This window comes from Mus caroli, unplaced genomic scaffold (assembly GCF_978045245.1).
Source record: "Mus caroli unplaced genomic scaffold, Mus_caroli_1 scaffold_11, whole genome shotgun sequence".
NCBI classification, from domain to species: Eukaryota; Metazoa; Chordata; class Mammalia; order Rodentia; family Muridae; genus Mus; species Mus caroli.
The window spans coordinates 58,231,796-58,253,538 of NW_028227266.1; the positions used below are offsets into that span (position 1 = coordinate 58,231,796).

A 21,743-nucleotide genomic window follows, 5' to 3' on the forward strand; every position below is an offset into this window, starting at 1 on the left:
GAATGCTTAGTCCTCCTCTCACACAACAACAACAAAAAAATGATCATATCATCTTCAAAGAGTATACTTAGCCATACTTAGTCTTTTTTTTTTTTTTTTGGTATTGGTTTTTTTGAGACAGGGTTTTTCTGTGTAGCCCTGGCTGTCCTGGAACTTACTCTAGACCAGGCTAGCCTCGAACTCAGAAATCCACCTGCCTCTGCCTTCCAAGTACTGGGATTAAAGGCGTGTGTCACCACTGCCCGGCTTCATACTTAGTCTTAATGACATGGTGGCTTAGGTTCTGCCTCTGCCTTTCTTCTATGCTACAACCTAAAGAACATAAAAATAATGATATAAAAGACAATTATTATTCTATTTTGATACTTTAAGATAACAATAGACTGTCCCTTAGATTTGTGATCATTTGTGGCCTATGATGTTCGTTTCTCTTCTCTTCTAGAGCTCATAGTGAATTCCAAGTTTTATTACGTGTGTGTGTGTGTGTGTGTGTGTGTGTGTGTTTCAAGACAGGGTTTCTCTTTGTAGCCCTGGCTGGCATGAAACTCACTTTGTAGACCAGGCTGGCCTCAATTTGACAGAGATCTTCCTGCATTTGTCTACACTGCTCAGCTTTGATTACTCTTTCTTTACTCTTTCTCTGAAGGTCTCCCAGTTTTCCTATCATACAGGACTCTATGCTGAAAGGCAAACTGGGTGTACCAGAGCTCCGAGTTGGACGCCTTATGAATCGTTCCATTTCTTGCACCATGAAGAACCCAAAAGTAGAGGTGTTTGGCTATCCCCCCAGCCCCCAGGCAGGTCTCCTGTGCCCCCAGCACGTGGGCCTCCCTCCCCCAGCACGGACTTCTCCTTTGGTACATGGGCTGGGGATGGCTTGATGTGGGTATCAGAAGGGTGGGGGTGGAAATGAGGGAGGATGATAACTTTTCAAAGGGGTGGAGTGGGGTAGAGCTTTCCAGTCAAGTCCAGACATACATCATGAATGTATAGAATAATATAGTGTTTAACTATTAAATGCTTGTATCTAAACTCTGATGTCTGACAGGTCTGTCTGATAGTAGTTTATAAAGCAGAGTCTAGAGATTGGCATGCCAAGGAGTTCATGTATTATATAGGTCATTCTTACTACTTGGTAGTAAGTTGCTGTATGAGCCTATTCTAGCTTTGAAGATGGTTAAAAACAGGGGAACTTTTTCAGAACCTTTAATAAAAACTTATAAAGATCTTTCCAGCCTTGTGATTACTTAGGCTCATCTGAGCTAAGGCTTAGCAATTTTAGGAGAATCCTGGGTTGTAGGTGTGAATGAGCTGTTTGAGTCCCACTTAATTGGAGACTAACAGACTCTGTCTTGTGCTCTTACTAGGTCAGTGGTCACTGCAAGAACATCCCCACTCTGGAGTATGGATTCCTTGTCCAGGTAAACAAGTCCAGATCTTTTTTCCAGCGCTCTTCCCTGTTGCTCACCCGTCCAACTGCCTAAGTCTCCTAGCTCTTGAGTTACTTATTTCCTGAATTGACTTTTTAAATGTAATTAATTAGAGGGGGAGAGTGTGTGTGTATATGCATGCATGCACACACTTGTGTACTGTAACACTTATGTGAAGGTCAGAAGACACTTCTGGGTGTTGGTTCTTTCCTTCTGCATATGGGTTCCAGTAACTCAGGTTCACAGGCTTGACGCCCTCTCAGAATTTGAATATTCCCATGGATAAATCTCATTCCTTGCAATATACCTATGAGGTGCATACAGTACCACTTTATAAATGATGAAAACAAGGCTAAATTTTTCTGACTCTCCAAGTTATATTTGATAGTAAATAGCTGATATAGATGTCAACTTAAGAGTTCTGTCTCAAAGGTTATACTGTTCTTATTTGTACTGTAAAAATAGAGTTACCGGGCTGGTGAGATGGCTCAGTGGGTAAGAGCACCCGACTGCTCTTCCGAAGGTCCAGAGTTCAAATCCCAGCAACCACATAGTGGCTCACAACCATCCGTAACGAGATCTGACTCCCTCTTCTGGAGTGTCTGAAGACAGCTACAGTGTACTTACATATAATCAATAAATAAATCTTAAAAAAAAAAAAAAGAAATGTACTATGTTCTCTTTGTTCCCACTATGTTTGTAGTGTGAACACAGTTCAGTCATTTAAAAAAAAAAAAAAAATAGAGTTACCAGTTTAGTGAGGCCATCAGTTTAAGTTCAAGATCTAAGCTAGAAAAGCTTAAATTATGTCCATTATCTCCAAAACAACAAGAAAACCATCTATAATTCCAAAGGATGTGGATTCTGTTCTCTCTCCAGATTATGAAGTATGCAGAGCAGAGGATTCCAACGTTAAATGAGTACTGTGTGGTTTGTGATGAGCAGCATGTCTTCCAGAATGGGTCCATGCTCAAGGTATAGGCCCCTGCTCTGACCCTCTTCCTTAATCCTTTCTCCTTTCTTCCTAGGCCTGTATTAAAGGATGAGTTCTGTCCTCAATCCTGGAAACTCTAGAAATAATTGTTTTTTTTTTTAGAAAATAATTTTCTCTGGACTATAAGCAGGGATCTGGTATTGACCAGGGTGTACTTGGCTATTCCCAAATCTCAGTAGGTAGGCCAAACACTTAGCTATAAGTTATAATCTATGTGGATATATTTAAGACTAAGGAGCAGTGCTCTGGAAACTCAGAAGAGAGAATCTCTAACTACCTTCAGGACCAGAGAAAACTTTATAGATAGACAAAAGTCACTCAAACTTACTAGAAAGACATGTAAATTTTGATTGACAGTCCCCTTCAACATACCCTGCCCATCTCAGACTCTTGCCTTACTCTAGAATTGTATAAAGTCAGTTCTATCTTTCCCTACATCTCATCAATACGCAACCCATGGCTCCACTGTTTTATGTGTCCCTTTAGCCAGCTGTCTGTACTCGTGAGTTATGCGTCTTCTCCTTCTACACACTGGGAGTCATGTCTGGAGCTGCAGAAGAAGTGGCTACAGGAGCAGAGGTAGGAAAAAGATCCTGGGGAATTGGGATCAACAAGAGGCCAAGCATGGTGGCGCATGCCTTTAATCTCAGGATTTAGAAGGCAGAGGCAGGAGGGTCTCTGAATTTGAGGCCAGCTTGGTCTCCATAGTGAGTTCCAGTGCAACCAGAACTATATAGCAAGACCCCATTTCAAAACAAGGCAAAAAAGCAAAGGAATCCAGCAATTTCATTCCTTGGAATTTAGCCTCCAAATATACTTTTTTAAAAAACGAATTATTTATTTATTATATATAAGTACACTGTAGCTATCTTCAGACACACCAGAAGAGGGCATCCTCATACAGATCTCATTACAGATGATTGTGAGCCACCATGTGGTTTCTGAGAATTGAACTCAGGACCTCTGGAAGAGCACTCAGTGCTCTTAACTGCTGAGCCATCTCTCCAGCCCCCAAATATACTTTTATGATTAATGATGTTCACTACAATACAAAGCTTATAATAAAACAAAAATGGATAATAGACTCTGTAGGAGGTCCACTCAAATTATGGTCTATCCCTACTTCAAAAATACTGAACAGATGTTATTTATACACATTAAATTATAATACACAGTTATGTCTAAAATCAAATACCAACTCAGGCTTGTGGTGGTGACATGTTCCTTTAGCTTGAGGGTTTTTTCAGTTAAAGAGTTGCAAGTGCTTCCTTAGCAGAGATGAGGTCCTCCATTCATTCCCAGCCCTCTTTGATCAAGAAGGAAAGAACAGATAAATATCAGAATATCTGGAAGGCTACTCCTCAAATTTTATAGTTACTTAGGAGCAAATGAATTCGTTTGGGGAATTAGAGATGGTATTTCTTTCTTTAATCATTTTGCTAGTATTTGAAGTTCAAAGATTTATTTTTATTTTATTCGTGTAAGTGTTTTTCCTGCATGCATGTGTGTATACTCTGTGGGTGTCTGATAACCACAGAGGTCAGAAGGAAGGTATCAGATCCTCTAGAATTGGAGCTACAGATGGTAAGCTGTCATGTGGGTGCTGGGAACTGAACCCTGGCCCTCTGCAAGAGCATCAAATATTCTTAGCCATTGAGTGATTTCTATAGCCCCAGTATCTTTATAATTTTGTATTTTTTTAACTAGAAAGGCATGAAAAAGTATTTGCAGTCTGGAGACCACTTGACTCCCAGAACTGGGAGTCATTTAGCTCTTACCCTTTCTTTTCTTCTAAGGTGGTAGATCTGCTGGTGGCCATGTGTAGAGCAGCTTTGGAATCCCCTAGAAAAAGCATCATCTTTGAGCCTTATCCCTCTGTGGTGGACCCCACTGATCCCAAGACTCTGGCCTTTAACCCTAAGGTATATTTGTTTTGGAAGAAAAAGCTAACGATCAGAAATGGTAAATGGTGGGAGGTTCGGTTGTCATTTTAATACATACAGTTCATGTAAAGGACAGAAGAAATGGAACACTTGTTTCTTGGGTACTCTTTAATTCTAGGGTTAATCTGACGAAATAGCTGGGTTTGTCAAAAGAAGGGAAGAAAAATTAGTACCTGTTATAATCATGATGGGGAGAACATGTTCTATAGGTTTGGGCTAGATGTGGTGGCTCATACCTGCAGTCCCAGCACTTGGACTGAGGCAGGAGAATTGCTTATGATTTGAGGCCCGCCTCGGTTACATAGTAAACTTCAGGCTAACTTAGGCTATCCACTGAGATCATGACTGGAAGGAAAGTAGAGCAGAACAACAGTGAAGGAGGTAGGCTTTTTGGGAGCCAGTCAGACCCAGGTTCCATCAGAAGATCTTTGGCTTTCGAGTAGAATGGTGCTAGGAAGGCACTTAAACTTTCTCATTTTCAACTGCCCTGCCTATAAAAGGGTGTAGTAGTTATTTTGTGGATTGTTATAAAAACGAGAGATAATGTATATAATACCCTCTGAGGGTTCTCCAGAGGAGAAGCTAAAAGCTGTGAATTACTGTAAATATATTCCATTCATACCCATGTGAATTACAGAGGGAGAGTTTACTATGGGAAATAACCCCATCTACTTGAGAGAGGCTAAGAACTCTCCATATCTACAGTAAGCAAGCTGGAAACTCCAGAGAGCCTGTGGTGAATGACATTCCAGTTTCAGTCTACAGGCTTGAGAGCCAAGTGTGTTGTTCCAGTCTGAGGACCATACAGGCTCAAGGCTCATAGGGCCAATTTTGCAATTCATTCAGATCTGAAGCTGGGAGGAGAATACTCTTTTATTCAAGAGCCAGGGTTGAGGAAGGTTAGCTTTTTTTATTCCATTTGAGTGTCTATTTGATTAGATGAGATCCTTATTAGGGAATATGATCTTCTTTGCCTAGTGTACTTATTCAGCTGTTAAATCAGAACAACAAACCCAGAAGTCATGTTTAACCAAATAAGTAGGCACCCCATTGACTTTGTTCTTCCAAGACAAGGTTTCACTGTGTAGCCCTGGCTGTCCTGGAACTCACTCTGTAGACCAGGCTGGCCTCAAATTCAGAGATCCACCTGCCTCTTCTTTCCATGTGTATTAAAGGCATGCATCACCAGCTTTCAAAATGACTTCTAAAATTAACCATCACTGTATATCACAATGCCTTATTGTTATGTCAGTACATTGGGCACAACATAACTAGATTTAAACATTTGTTTAATTCTGAGGACATCTCTGAGGATGATCAGAGTTACAAATAGACGCTAGGGTATAACTCAATGTAGATGCATAATTCAATCAGCATGTATGATGCCATGGGATCGATCCCTAGCAACACTAAAATCCTGACATGAAAAAAAAAATCAAACAAGCAAAATACTTCTTGTTATTTGCAAACAGGATTAATTACAACTGGTAAAAGAGGACCAGCATGTAACTCTAGAGTTTTCTAATAAAATTCGTATTTCCATCGCACGCTTAGGTCTAGACTTAAACTTACCTTCTTTTTCATTGTATCTTTGTATCTGATTTGTATTTCTTCGTCTGATTCTTTTTTTCTCATTGACTATCAATAGAAGAAGAATTATGAGCGGCTTCAGAAAGCTCTGGATAGTGTGATGTCCATCCGGGAGATGACCCAGGTATTTGCCTTCTCTTTGCCAAGCTCCATGCCCTTTCCTGCTTGTAATTCTCTGGACTAGGATAAGGTTCAGAGAAGACACTCAGATTCTTCCATTTTTTTTATGTTCCCTCTGTACCCTTCCAAGTTCCTGTTTTTTGTTTTGCTAGCTTTCTTACCCCAATTCTCTCACTCCCAATGTGTCTCTCCCAACTTTATCTTTGCTGCTGATCTTTCACAAGTTGTTCATATTTTAACATTTTCCCATAGTTCTTAGGGAATTAGAGAAGTGAGGGAAAGACCTCTGCTCAAGGTTGGGAGGGTGAAGAAGAGGCTTGAAGATGAGGCAATAGATCCAGGGGCTGCATATTCTGTCCTTCTAGGGGTGGGGCAGCCACACACGGAGCAGTGATCATCCTTTGACTCAAGGCTGTCCCTCACCAGATTTCCCCACCCCTCGTCTGCAGTATCTGCATGAATAGACATTCATTTGTACTCACAGTTACAGGTGGGCCTCTTCTCAGCAAATCCTATATATCACAGTGAAGACTAACACAGAAGGTGCACCTAGAAGGGATGATATACTTAGTAGAAAGACTGTTTTATGTGAAGATATACCACAAGATTCTTTAGCCTAATTTTGGGGGGACATTGATTTTATTTTTTGATTTATAAGCAACTTTTTTAGAGCTGTAGGAATTGCATAAAATGAGGGAGACCCACCTGCATGTTGTTTTGTAAGCATATTCAGTCATTTTCATATTTATGAGTCTTCCCAACCCACCTGGGCCTCTTTAAGGGTGGGCCTCTTTATTCCTCCAATTTCTTATCTTGCTTTGAGTTTCAGTAATCTACAGAAAGTGGAAGGGGTCCTTTCTCTCCTGGGAGATAATCTATGGCCATCGTCTTACAGGGCTCATATTTGGAAATCAAGAAACAGATGGACAAGCTGGATCCCTTGGCCCATCCTCTTCTGCAGTGGTATGGATAGAATGGCTCAGGCTTCATAGGGAGTGGGGGAGGAAGGAGTTGTGGGGGCACTTCAGCATGCTTTACACGGTTGTAAGTATGACTGCTTTTTCTTGGTGTTATGCTGGCAAGCCTTGACTTGAACAGTAACTGAGATCCTGCAAAGAGTTCACAAATTCTGACATGATTTCTCTCAATGTTTGTTTTCTTACTTCTTTTAGTTATAAGATTTTAAAAATATATACAGTATGGTTATTTGTCATGTACAACATGCATTATAAAATGGGTCATTAGAGGTTTTTGGTTGCTGCACTGTTTGCCCATGATGACTTAGCAATTTTCAAAAATTTAATGCTACTAACTATAGCTGCCATTAGTAGGTTTTGAGCTTCTTACCACATCCCGGTTCATTTTAGCTTAGTTTTTTTGTGTGTTCAAAGAAATTCATCTCTACCTGCTATCTCCTTCTCCTATGTATGTTGAGGGACTAGAGCCAGATAAGCTTTTGTTTCTACTGCTAGCAAAGAATTGGACTATTCCCTATTCCTCTTCCTCCCCCCTGCGGACTTCTCTGTTTTCCTGACAGTTCTTTCTAGTTTGCTTCCTTCCAAGTCAGCCTCTGACACTACGAAGCCAATGAGTAGATTACTCCCTCATAGCATGAGTAAATACCAGACATAGACTTCCAAAGTTCATGGTGAGAACCTGAGGAGATTCTTCAGTTGGTGAAATACTTACATAGAAGCATGAGGAACTGAGTTTGATCCCTGGCAGCCACAAAACCAGCCAGGCATGATGTAATTACAAGTATATACTTATAATCCCAGCACTGGGGAGAAGAGATAGGGAGATCTTTGGGCTCATTGGCCAGCCAAAGTACTTTACTCAGTGTGCCCCAGGTCCCAGTGAAAGACTTGATTACACAAACAAGGTGGGCATCTCCTAAGGAAGAACACCTGAGGCTGACTTCTGGCCTCACAGGCACACATGTGCCACCTCCCAATGTACAACTGCATACACACACACACATCTAAACAACCACAAAACAAATACATAGATTAGGTACAGAAAATACATTTTATCCACTGTAGGCAATAGTGTTCTTGCTGAACGCTCAGTGTTTTGTGCTTTTGCTCTCTTGCCTCTGTGATTAGCCTATATACAGCCTAGTATGCCCTTGACTCCTCAGAAAGTTCATCCTAGTTTCTTCTGGTTTTTGTTTTCCCCAACCTATATAGTATCCTTTCCACTTTCCCATCTCTGGGAGCCTTTAGGATTCTTCTGAACTTAAGTTGGATGATTCCTGAGTCTCCGTTTTGAGACTTTAAACCCCAGACACAAGTTAAGCTGTTTTTGATTCAGACCTACCGCTCCCCCCCCAACACACACACACCTCTCTAATTGGTAACAGCTAACATTCTTTTTGTTCTATGCTTTTCTCTCCATAGATGTAATAGCTTTCCCCTTGACTCTTTTTATCCATTGTTTAATTTCTTGATAATTGGTTGGTTGGTAGCTTCTCTTTTAAAAAAAAAAAATATATATATATATGATATTTATAAACTCACACATATATACTACATATATACATAGTGTATATAGTTTATATATAAGCATTATCACTTAAATATCAATATGGCCTGGATATAAGCACACAATTCAGACACTAGAATCTTATTTGCTGACCCTAGACTAGAAGTAAGTTGCTTTTTCAGATTGCTTTACCATGTACTTAATCTGTCCCTTCTCATTTTCTCTTTCTGCCCAGGATAATTTCTAGCAACAGGTCACACATTGTCAAACTACCTCTCAGCAGGGTAAGTGATTAGTCTCCCTCTGTAAGCTTCAAACTCCTAGTGAGAGGCAAGGAGGGACTTTATGCCCATTCACCTCCTCCTGCTCTAACTAGCTTGGTTGGTACTGCCATCAATTTCCTTTGTTCAGGGTTAGTGTAGATATGATTTGTTTCCTGTTCCCAATCTTTCCCTCCCTGATCTCTATTTCTACTCTGTTTTTTTTATCCCACCCCCACCCTGGGCAGCAGCTGAAGTTCATGCACACCTCACACCAATTCCTCCTGCTGAGCAGCCCTCCTGCCAAGGAGGCTCGGTTCCGGACCGCCAAGAAGCTCTACGGAAGCACCTTTGCTTTCCAGTAAGGAAGGTGGAGGCTGGTCAGCAAGAGGTGGTGGGGTAGGGAATAGGGCCATGGGATATAGGAGTTACATTTTTTCATGATTGTCGGCTAATCAGCTGTGATTTATTAAATGCTACTGTGGTAGGGTCTATAAAGGATTAAAATGCTATTATGTATGACATGATTATTATTTTTAAATTGCTTATGTTGTAGTTGAATGGAAAGAATATTTACATGTAAAAAGCTACACAGAACAGACTGGAAAGATAGATTTGTATGTTTTGTGAAGAAATCTACAATTTATTTCTAATGGTGGGGATGGAGAAAGAGAAAAGTATTAAGGATAAATTAAAGGGAGTTGTTAGTACTTTAAAAAAAACGTTATGATTTCTGAACTAGAAAACAGTATTTGAGATCAGTGATCAGTTTGTTGGATTTGAGATGAATTTATTGAATTTAAAACACCAAGAAAATAGGGAAATGGAAAATACTGATCTTGTAGTTGAGGGTTTAAGATGTGGTTAGCTGCTGGGTGGTGGTGAGGCATGCCTTTAATTCCAGCACTTGGGAGGCAGAGGCAGGTGGATTTCTGAGTTCGAGGCCAGCCTGGTCCACAAAGTAAGTTCCAGGACAGCCAGGGCTACACAGAGAAACTCTGTCTCGAAAAACAAACAAACAAACAAACAAACAAACAAACAAACAAGATGTGGTTAGTTGGACAACAGATGTAATGTTTAGCCACACACACAGCTTGCTGCTTATGAATATATCTGTGAGCATGTCAGCCATAGGTGTGTCTGCCCATCGGCATGTAATGTGTGCCTAAGGAGTTTGGGAAGTACTAGGAATCAAATACAGTGAGGAGACATGTAGTATTCTGCCTTACAGTGGGTCCCACATTGAGAATTGGCATTCAATCCTGCGCAATGGGCTGGTCAATGCATCCTACACCAAACTGCAGGTGAGGCTATGTCCCTTTCGTCTTTCTTTCCACTCTCCACTTCACTCAGTTTTATGGTAGTCTGCTATAAAGTTCTTGAAAACCTGTTCATGCCTCAGCATTTTCATCCCTAGCCTATTTAGGAGCTTCCTTACAGAAAAAGTTGGCATTGTGGATGTAGAATGAATGTGGCTGTTGTATATTTTAGGTTGAGCTGTGTTTTGGTAATTTGGGGAATGTGAATTAACCTGTTATAATGACAGTGAATTTCCATTTTATGGCTCTTCAAGGTATGTTACAAAGACTTATTTCAGTGTCCTGAGAAACTACTGGGAGTGGTTTTTGTTCCTCTTCCTGCTACCTCTTCCATAGTTCCTTTGTTTAAGAATCTGAAAATGTATGAAGGCCTGAGGTCAGAAGTATGAATGGTGAGGCAGTGACTCCATGGCTCTGTTCCTCCCCATTCTCTAAGGCAGTAATCTCTAGTGCTTTGTAAGCAAGCAGTTTAGCCAATCAGCTTTCTAGAGTAGGTACCTAGAGTTATTTGGATGCATGAGAAGGTAGGCAAATGGAAAGACAGAAGAAGACTGCAACATAAGTGGTTTGGATGCCTAATATACAGCCATGGGGGGCCTAGGCTCATATATTCATCCTGGTGTTTCCCTGCAAGCTGCATGGAGCAGCCTATGGCAAAGGCATCTACCTGAGCCCCATCTCCAGTATTTCCTTTGGATACTCAGGTAAGCAATACTCTCTGGCTACCCTGACTCTCTTTATATTGCATCCATTTGTGAACACGTGATCTGTGCTGTCTCTTCTCCCATCATGAGTACATGGTCTTTATCAGTATCTTCTCAAATCATGGATACATAATCTGTCTCTATTTCCTCTTATTAGATGGATACATAACCATAGATACATAATCTGCCTCGATTTCCCTTTATTAGAAACTTAGATTATTTGTTAGGCAGTAGTAGTTATTGTTAAAAATGCTGTTCTATAGGAAGTTGGCCCCGGGGATGGGTTAATGAATAACTGGAAAGAAAAATAAAAGGCTTTTTATAGACAGACCAGATTTGTTCTTTTTTTTAAGGTGGACTTCTGTTGTCCATGCTGTCCTAGAACTCAGTATGTGCCCAAAGAGGACTTTGAACTTCTGATCCTCCTAAGAACTGGAATTATAGGCATGTGTCACTATGCCCATGTAAACTACTTTTTGATATGAGCAATTGTAAATTATGTGTATACATATGAATTCATGTGTGAATATTCTCTAGTGTTGGAGTCTTAGAATTTTTGGAGATATTATTTTGATCTTATATTTTTAAGACATTATTCTCTCTTTCAACCCCCTTTTAAAATTTAAATATTCTATAATCACAGACTATTATAATAATTACATTGAGTATAAGATAAAGTACTTCATTTTAGAACAATGAATGAGGTCCAGAGACTAAGGTGATGATTCTAGCATTATCTAGCCCAGAAAAAGAACTGGAATTGGGACTTTGAGTGTTTTTAGGTTCATGCTCCTCTCTGGTCTGCTTTTGTTCTTGATCAGTGGATTCTCTAATCAATGGCCACCGTGCAGTTGCATGTGCTGTATAAAAAGGCAGCTACACTAGATTTTTTTTCTAAATTATTATTTTGTATTTTTAGTAATTATAGTCATTATAGAAATAAGAAAACACATCTAGAATCACATAGCTACAAAACTAATAATCTAGTTATGGTTATATACCTCAGTAATCCCAGATATTCAGGAGTCTGAGGCAAGAGGATCATGAGTTTGGTCAGTCTTGGCAACTTATTGAGAGCTGACTTAAAATAAGCTTACAGAATGCCTGGGAATATAAGTTCATGGTGGAGTATTTCTTAGCATACATGAATCCTTAAGGTTAATCTTCAGTACTATAAAAACCAAACAAATCTAGAACCCCTTTTTAATGATAGAACAAACCAATCAAAAAGGAAGAGGCAATGATAGGTAGAAAGAAAAATGAGAATGCTGATACAGATGGTATAGGGCAGGACTGACAAAGCCAGATGATTCTTTTAAGGAACTTGGGCTTTAACCCCAGCCCTCAGGAGGCAGACAGGGGGGTCCTCTATGAGTTCTAGGGCAATCGGAGTATATAGTACGTTCCAGGCCACTCTTGATTACAGAATGAGACTGGTCTATTTCAAAAATCAAACATTCTGAAAAATGGGGACCAAGATAAGATGTAGCTTCTTGGTGCAGGGCTTGCCTAGCTTGTGTAGTGAGGCAACAGCAAAAGCAACTGATAGACCATGGTTAGTTTAAGAAGAGTTGGCAGAAATGGGAACAAAGAAGCCAATGTACCTCAGATGTAACACATTTTTAAAGCTCAGGGGTAAAGTCTGTAAATGTTACATCAGTCTTTGAAACATTTTGTCAAAATTAGAAAATTGTAACTGCATTTTGGGGTTTTGGTTGTTTCTTTGGGGATGGAACTCCCGGCTTGGAACAGGATAGATAAATACTCTATGGACCTCTTAAGTATTCCCTCTCTCCCCATAATCTTACAAGTCTTAAATTATCAAGGAGCAACTTGTTTTAATCTTAGGTAAAAGTCTAGCAAATAGAGAAATTGCAACAACTAATCAAAGCTCAGCAAATCTGATTGACACTAAGCTCTCCATCAGAGTGCTCCCATACACATACACCCAGACAAAGACACACCACACACACACACAAACACACATGTATGTTTCTGGTTTTTGAGATAGGGTTTCTTTGTGTAGCCTTGGCTATCTTAAAACTCACTCTTTAGATCAGTCTGACCTCAAACTCATAGAAATCCATCTGGCTATCAAAATGTATTTTTTTAAAAAAAGATTTTTATTTATTTATTATATGTAAGCACACTGTAGCTGTCTTCAGACACTCCAGAAGAGGGCATCAGATTTCATTATGGATGGCTGTAAGCCACCATGTGGTTGCTGGGATTTGAATTCAGGACCTTTGGAAGAGCAGTCAGTGCTCTTAACCGATGAGCCATCTCTCTAGCCCAACCATCTCTCCAGCCCCAGAATGTATCTTAAAGGGAGTATAAAGATAGGCTACAAACTGGGAGAAGGTGCTTGTAAGATGCAGAAAAACGTAAGATTAATCATAAAATGTATTTGAAAGGTGCCGAAGAGATGGCTTGCTTGGTGGTTAAGAGCACTGACTGCTTTCCAGAGAACTCAGGTTCAATCCCCAGCACTTACACAGTTTTAGGAGATCCAATACCCTCTTCTGGCTTCTGAGGATTTGCACATAGTGCACAGTTATATGCATGATATTTTATGTATATATTTATTAATAAATTATTTAAAATGTAGCTTAAAATTTCTTAGCCAGGTGTGGTGGCATACAGTTGTATCTTGGGAGCATAATCACAATTACATGGCCTTTTTGGGCTATATATATAGCAAGTTCAAGGATAGTGTGGGGGCAACTTAACAAGACCTTATCTCAGATTTTAAGTGAAGGGCCAGTATACAGCTAAGTGGTAGAGCATATATCAAGTCCTGAGTTCAATCTTAAGTGATATAAAAAAGAATATTAGTTACTGCAAAGCTTATTGGAAAAGTAAGAAATAATATATACATGGTGAGAATATAAATGAAGAGAGATGCCCCTCTTCGTGTGACAGCTGTGTAACCTCTAGAGGGAAGTAAAATAGAACCAAAGGGACTTGCTATTTAGTACCCATGTTTATTAACAAAAAGTAAGAATCTGGTAATACCCAACTATACTAAAGGCTGTAAAATTCCAAAGATTTCCTTTATTGTCTGCACAGCCATTTTAGGAAAAAAGTTTCTTATTCATGTATTGTGTTGTATGTGTATGTGTGTGCACTTGTATATTTGTGTGTACACACATGTTTGTGCTTTTGGAGGTCAGAAGGACAACTTGCTAGAGTCAGTCTTCTTCTACTGAGAGTTCTAGAGGTCCAACTTAGGTCATGAAGCTTGGTAGTAAGTAAGTCTTTTTACCCACTGAGCCATCCTGTTGGACCAGAAAAACAATTTGATGACTTTATAAAGCAAAATAGTTTATCTCTTTGACCCAGCATTTTTGTTCCTGTGTATGCAAACTCAAAGTCATACAGGAATGCTTACAAAACTGTTTACAGCAACAGACCTTGGGAATAGCTCAGATCATCATCATTGGAATAAGAGAAAAATTATTTGATATAATCACATAATTATTGAGCAATGAAAATGAGGGACATCAGTAGCATGTAATAGCATAGGCATTCTTAGTAATGCCCATTAAAAATAGGCAAGTCAGGCTGAGGAGTACTCAGTAGGTAAAAGTGCTAGCTAGCTGAACAAGTCTAATGGCCCAAGTTTAGTACCTAGAACCCACATAACAAAGTTAGATTCATTGCTAAGTATCTGTTATCCCAGCATTATTGTGGAGAGATGGGTGACAGAAGCAGGAGAATCCCCTGAGAGATTCAGTGCTAACCACAGGAGAAATGGCAGCAGAGATCCTGCTTCAACAAGGTGGAGTTGTTAACAATCAACTTCTGAAATTGTACTCTGACCTCCACACATGCAGTATGGCATGTGTGCACTTGGATGCACATGAACAATAAGTGAATACTAACAAAATGGGTGAGTTCCAGAAGGCTGTGTGTAATGCGTTTTTTATATTGCTCAAAGGCAAACAAAATCAAACTTAACAGGGGTATGTGTGATAAAATTAGCATTAGGTGTGCTTTCTAGGTGGGAATCAGTATGAACAGAGGGCATGCATTTGACCAATGGTACTGCTGATAACTTGGCCATTAGTACCAGAAGAAATTAGGAGCAGTGAGTAGGTTTGGAAATTTCCTTTGTTTAGTTCTGTTTAGAGATCATTCTGGACACAAAGTATCCCGAGATTATTAGTTCCAGGAGAAGAATAGAATAATCTTTGGGTCAGTATGAATTGGACAGTACCACAGGTTTGAGACAGAACGAGATTTCAGTTACTTCAAGTGCCATCTCTAAGACTTAAAGAAATCAAATTATTCTTTTCTCTTCTGCCTGCTTTTTCTGGAGTAGAACCTGAATGGGAATTTCTCTTAGAAATTTGCCAATGAAATAATCTGGGCTGGGATCATGACGCTTGGATGCAGAGTTGAGCTCTGTTAAGGATGGTGGGACAGGTGGGAGGAGAGGGTTTCTGTTCTAGAAGAGGAAGAGATTGGCAGTTCAGCTGAGTTTTTTTCAGGCCATGGATTTCTCATGAGATTGACAGAAAATAAGTGTGTGTTGACTTGAAAGTCTGTTTGCTCAGTGAAGAATTGTAGTCCAGTGGTTACTACCTCCTACCTCCACACCACTTATAAAACCAAGATAAAACCAAGAATAAGCTGCTGAGACGGTTCAACTGGTAAAAGTGCTTGATGTCCAAGCCTCATGATCTGAGTTTGATCCCTGCCATCTTTTTTTTTTTTTTTTTTTTTTTTTTTTTGGTTTTTCGAGACAGGGTTTCTCTGTGTAGCCCTGGCTGTCCTGGAACTCACTCTGTAGACCAGGCTGGCCTCAAACTCAGAAATCCACCTGCCTCTGCCTCCCAAGTGCTGGGATTAAAGGTGTGTGCCACCACTGCCCAGCATCCCTGCCATTTCTTTCTTTCTTTCTTTTAAATGGGAATCACTTTTCTTTCTTTCTTTCTTTCTTTCTTTCTTTCTTTCTTTCTTTCTTTCTTTCTTTTTTATTTTATAAGCTTTATTTTCTGCAAAGCCTTTTGTTCTTTTTTTTTTAAAAGATTTATTTATTATTATATCTAAGTGCACTGTAGCTGTCTTCAGATACACCAGAAGAGGGCGTCAGATCTCATTACGGATGGTTGTGAGCCACCATGTGGTTGCTGGGATTTGAACTCAGGACCTTTCGAAGAGGAGTCTGTGCTCTTAACCGCTGAGCCATCTCTCCAGCCCCGTCCCTGCCATTTCTTAAAAGCAGTCCTCTGAACTTGGTATGGTCAGCACCAATCCCAGCACTTGAAGAGGCAGGTGATCTCTATGAGTTAGAGGCCAGCTTGGTCTACATAGTGAATTCTAGGTTAGCCAAGACTGGAAAACCAAAACCCAAACAAAATAAAAACAAAACAACAAAACCCAAAAAGTTGGCTTTTGACCTCCATGTGTGTCTGCACTCACATTATAGACACCTAATAATAAATAAAATTAAGTTTAAACATTTGAAATAAAAAGCCAGTGGCAAAACCAAAAATTAAATCAGAGTGAAATTGTGATGAAGTAGAATGGTGAGGCTGGAACCCTGTACATGGTTTGTAATGTTAACATCATCGACTTCATGTTTATCCCATTTCCTTGGTTACATAACCCCCTAACTGATAGGCTGTACTTATGACAAGCCTGGAAACAGTAGGGGCATACAGGTACTGTTTGATACCTAAGTAAGAATTCTTGATTTCAGTCACTATAAACAAGGTCTCAGCCGGGCGGTGGTGGCGCACGCCTTTAATCCCAGCACTCGGGAGGCAGAGGCAGGCGGATTTCTGAGTTCAAGGCCAGCCTGGTCTACAAAGTGAGTGCCAGGACAGCCAGGGCTACACAGAGAAACCCTGTCTCGAAAAACCAAAAAAAAAAAAAAAAAAAAAAAAAACAAGGTCTCTTGTGTAATTGCTAAGAATGGTAAAGAAAATTTTTTATTATTATAAAAAAGCCAGGCATGGTGGCACATGCCTTTAATTCCAGCACTTGGGAGGCAGAGACAGGTGGATCTCTGTGAGTTTGAGGCCAGCCTGGTCTACAAAGTATGTTCTTGGATAGCCAGGGTTGTTACTCAGAGAAACTTTGTCTGGACAAAGAAAGATGGTAGAGAATGTATGCACTGCAATAATGTAGAAATGAAAGGGAGTTGGTATTTATTTTAAAGGTAGGATTCTTCAAGGTGGTTGTCACTGTAACTATCTGTGGAGAATCCACACACAAGGACTTAGCCTTTTCCTTTGATCCTCACTGGCCTGCCTTTTGTGTAACTTTAAAACTACAGCATATTGAACTTCTTCTACTTGCTTTCTCTTAACTCATATCTCTGGCTTGTCATTTGATTCTGAGGTATCCTACTCGGCTAGGTCCCTCTTTCCTGAGTTATTTGAGTTATGTTATTTGGTGTACTAGAACCCTTTAGTGGTTCCCTGGAGTTTTTAGAAGATAAACCCTAGTTGCTTTTACAGCACATAAACCCTGCTTGATCTGAACCTAGTTAACATCTGTTTGACCAAGCCAGCTCAGTCAGTCAACAGGTTCTCCAAGGCAGGTGGAAGGATTAAAAAAAAAAGAGAGAGAATGAGACAATTTGACACATTGTAGCATGACTCCAGCCAGTTTTGAGGCTGAGGTGGGTTTATTTTTCCCAATCTTTTATATCATTTTAATTACATGCAAGTAATAGGGTCAGTTCTAGGTTAAGAAACAAGCAAGACGATGAACACAAGTAGTCAAGGAACAAGCAAGGCGATAAACAAAGTGATCACTATTTCTAAGGGCTTGTCGGGATGACCAAGATATCTGAGCCTACTTTCCTGCCCTTGCCCAAAGTCATATTCTTTCTTGAAGCCTACTTTTTTGTTCTGATTCCTGCCTGAGCTTACTTCCCTGTCCTGGCCCAATGTCAAATTAGGCCCCACAAAGCTCACCACATTAGTAACATCATATTTTCCCATTTTCCTATTCATTATAGTATGTGCAAATTAAGTCCTGTGGTTCTCTCTGTCTTTATGCTTTCCATATTCTATTATACTAATTCTTCCTTACCACATCAGGATGTTTTCAAACTCTGAGTTAGGCTAGTTCCCCTTCATAGGGTTCACACAATGCTCTATAAGTTATCACAACCCTTACCATACTGTGTTGTAATTACTTATTCCTTGCCTGCAGTCTCCACCAGACTAAATTCCATGTGGAAAAATAGTTTGTTTTATTCACCACTGTGTCGCCAAGCATCTTAGGCTGGTATTTGGCATATAGTAAGTACGTCAGTAAATACTTAAGAAATGGGTGAACTAACTGAGTTTGTTGTTCTCTGACAGGAATGGGCAAAGGACAGCACAGGATGCCTTCCAAGGATGAGCTGGTCCAGAGATACAACAGGATGAACACCATCCCCCAGGTATTGCTCGTTGGCTCTGCCTGAATAGGAATTTTTCCCTGGATCCTGATAAAAATAATGGATGGGAGAATCGTAGAGCTGGGGTCATTGTGGGTCATTTACAGGCATTACATATGCTCATATGTGATCTCTGTTGTATGCATGAAAGCAAAGGTCGGTTTTTAAATGAAAAGATGAACATGGAAGCTGTGGACCCATTAGGTGACTGTATGTAAGCAAACAAAGGGTTGGAGTGGGGCTGGGAGCTCAGGAGACAAGAATTCCTATCCCTGTCATCCGCATCATCAATAACCAGCCAGCCATTTTGAGACTAACTCTAACACTTTACCTTGCTCTCTTTCCTTTGCTTCTTTCTGTTTTAGACCCGATCCATTCAGTCAAGGTTCCTGCAGAGTCGGAATCTAAACTGTATAGCACTTTGTGAAGGTATGCAACTCACCCAGTTCGTGTCTTTTTGGAACCCTAGGCCTTATTTCTGATGCCCCTTTGGCACATGAGTCAGCCAAAAATTATGTTGAAACATCATGTCCTTCTTCCCTACCTAGACTGTCTTAACTTTACATCTGTGACTTCTGGCTCCTTTTCTCCCAGTGATTACATCTAAGGACCTCCAGAAGCATGGGAACATTTGGGTGTGCCCTGTGTCTGACCATGTCTGCACAAGGTTCTTCTTTGTGTGAGTCCAAAAGCAGCCCTGAGATTCCCTGAAGAGTGAGGGTGGTGGACGGTGTGGGACTGCCGAGGATGTCCTCTCTTGTTGTCTGAGTCCCGCCCGTGCTGTCTAATTTAGGCACTGGGACTTCTCCTTGGGGATAAGGATAGCTTATTTGGGGCAGTGTAGAGGAATACTGCTGAGCTGATCCCTTCATCCTGAAGAAGAGTGACAAGATCTTTGACTTTAGGAGAATGGTCATGTTTTGAAGCATAATTCCTCTGGTAGACATTATTTTGTATTATGCTTCCTCTTATGCTTACACTTGCCCTGTCTTTGGCAGATATGAGGATGGGCAGGTGGGCGATGCCAACATTAATACTCAGGACCCCAAGATTCAGAAGGAAATCATGCGTGTGATCGGAACTCAGGTTTACACAAACTGAGGGGGCCCCAGCCCTCGTACCACCCTGTTCCCCCAGGATCCATCTGCCCTTGTAAAAGGACTCAGGAGCAGCAAGTGAGGCTGCCCTGAGAAATTCAAGGGGCAAAAAAAGTATAGAAGAGGTGGCCTTCATGGTGGAGATTGATCCAGGAACTACTCCACATTTGGATGGCCCTGACTGACTCCCACCCCTGATTTGCCCAATTGACTTCACCCTGTTTGTAAATAAAACAATAAAATGGAAGGTGCTGTGGACTGGATATGATCACTGTGGTCTGACTAGCCTCGACCCAACACCTAACCAAGGTCCTAGGTAAGGGTTTTTATTCTGAGAGTGGAACTATTTATTCTGAGAGTGGAACTATTTGTGTTTCATGAAGTAAAAGATGCATTATTTGGAGCCAGGCGTGGTGGTGCATGCCTTTAATCCCAGCACTTGGGAGGCAGAGGCAGGCGGATTTCTGAGTTTGAGGACAGCCTGGTCTACAGAGTGAGTTCCAGGACAGTCAGAGCTATACAGAGAAACTCTGTCTCGAAAAGCTCAAAAAAAAAAAAGATGCATTGTTTGTTTAGTTATTCTTTTGTATTCTGCAGATATGTTAGTATTTTTTTTAAAGAATCATTTATTTTATGTTTATGAGTACACTGTAGCTGTCTTCAGACACACCAGAAGAATGCATCAGATCCCATTACAGATGGTTGTGAGCCATCATGGGATGCCGGGGAATTGAACTCAGGACCTCTGGAAGAGCAACCAGTGCTCTTTAACTGCTGAGCCATCTCTCCAGCCCTGATGTTAGTATTTTTAATGAAAAGATTAAGGGGTGAAGTTTATCAGTTATGTAGATGAAACAGACAGGTTAAGAATACAACTGATGATGGTTACTCAAGATTTAAATGGGCCTTTGAAGACAGATTTTTTTTTTTTAACCTTATTCAGGGCCAGCTGCTTTCTACACAAAACCAGCCCTGTCAGCCATGCTTGCTCTGTATCTCAGATGCTAGGCCCTTACTTTTCCCCCTGTCTGGCCTTTAGTTGGGATAAGTGAGGTGAAGGAGCAGAAAGCTGAGTTCTCTAGCCGGAAGTCCTTTAAGAAAGTCTCATAGCCTGTGGGTATTGTTCCTTTGTAAAATGCTTGCTTAGTGTACTTGAGGCCCCAAGGGGACCAGGGGCCATCAGGATTTGGAGTGAGAATTCACCAGGAAGAAGTTGGAATTCCCTGAACAGGCAGGTGTCCTGAAACCACTGCCTTTCTTGACACTGGATAACCATGGAAAGTTTGGTTTGTCTTATTAAGGAAGCTTCTGGCCTTTCATACTTGTTCCATGTACCCAAAAAAACTTCATTTTTAAGATAAGGTCTCGCTATGTAGTCCCGTCTGGCCTACAACTCACTATGTATAAACCAAGCTGGCTTGGAACTCACAAAGAGCCACCTGCCTTGGTCTCTCAAGTCCTGGAATTAAAGGCATAGCTACCATGCCCAGTTCCCTTCTTTAATTCTAAACACAGCTGAGGTATGTTGAACATTTCCAAATATTAATGAAAACCAGATATAAATACAGAAAATACCACAAAGTTCCTTTAAAATCCTAGCCTGCCTACCTTTTCTTTTCTCTTTTCTTCCCTTTCCTTTTTTTCCCTTTCCTTTTCTCTCCCTCCCTCCTTTTCTCCCTCCCTCTCCCTCCCCCCTCTTCTTTTCTCTCTCTTTCTCTCCTTCTTTCTCTCCTCTCCTCTCCTCTCCTCTCCTCTCCTCTCCTCTCCTCTCCTCTCCTCTCCTCTCCTCTCCTCTCCTCTCCTCTCCTCTCCTCTCCTCTCCTCTCCTCTCCTCTCCTCTCCTCTCCTCTCCTCTCCTCTCCTCTCCTCTCCTCTCCTCTCCTCTCCTCTCCTCTCCTCTCCTCTCCTCTCCTCTCCTCTCCTCTCCTCTCCTCTCCTCTCCTCTCCTCTCCTCTCCTCTCCTCTCCTCTCTCCCCTCCCCTCCCCTCCCCTCCCCTCCCCTCCCCTCCCCTCCCCTCCCCTCCCCTCCCCTCCCCTCCCCTCCCCTCCCCTCCCCTCCCCCTCCCCCTCCCCCTCCCCCTCCCCCTCCCCCTCCCCTCCCCTCCCCCTCCCCCTCCCCCTCCCCCTCTCCTCTCCTCTCTTCTTTCTTTCTTTTTGGATAGTTTTTCAAGACAGGGTTCCTCTGTACAGCAACCCTGGCTATCCAGGAATTCACTTTATAGACCAGGCTGTCTTTGAACTCACAGAGGTCTGCCTGCCTCTGCCTCCCAAGTGCTGGGATTAAAGGTGGGCACAACAACATGCCTGGCAAAAGCCCAGCTTTCCAGTGATAACAATTTCAAATTCTACTCTAGCTATTGCTTTCAATAAAGTAGTTATTGTCTTCTGTGACCTTTACTG

General features: G+C 41.1%; 1 protein-coding gene across 9 annotated transcripts in view; it reads left to right on the forward strand.

Annotated features, from left to right (window-relative positions):
* The window catches only part of Parp6 (poly(ADP-ribose) polymerase family member 6), a 32,048-nt gene extending 12,458 nt beyond the window's left edge, over positions 1–19,590 (forward strand). For 4 of the 9 annotated variants that reach the window (XM_029481717.2, XM_021172084.3, XM_029481718.2 and 1 more), the window contains 15 exons: positions 647–857; positions 1,368–1,421; positions 2,310–2,405; positions 2,911–3,003; positions 4,221–4,346; positions 6,016–6,081; positions 6,973–7,040; positions 8,797–8,845; positions 9,070–9,182; positions 10,053–10,125; positions 10,775–10,844; positions 18,170–18,249; positions 18,612–18,675; positions 18,841–18,925; positions 19,245–19,590. In XM_029481717.2, the coding sequence (XP_029337577.1) occupies positions 647–857; positions 1,368–1,421; positions 2,310–2,405; positions 2,911–3,003; positions 4,221–4,346; positions 6,016–6,081; positions 6,973–7,040; positions 8,797–8,845; positions 9,070–9,182; positions 10,053–10,125; positions 10,775–10,844; positions 18,170–18,249; positions 18,612–18,675; positions 18,841–18,925; positions 19,245–19,347 (1,351 nt within the window). In that variant the 3' untranslated portion in view covers positions 19,348–19,590. The remainder of the gene's footprint in view (positions 1–646; positions 858–1,367; positions 1,422–2,309; positions 2,406–2,910; positions 3,004–4,220; positions 4,347–6,015; positions 6,082–6,972; positions 7,041–8,796; positions 8,846–9,069; positions 9,183–10,052; positions 10,126–10,774; positions 10,845–18,169; positions 18,250–18,611; positions 18,676–18,840; positions 18,926–19,244) is intronic. The other 5 variants (XM_029481720.2, XM_029481719.2, XM_029481721.2 and 2 more) reach the window with 5 other exon arrangements.
* The last annotated feature ends 2,153 nt before the right edge of the window (positions 19,591–21,743 follow it).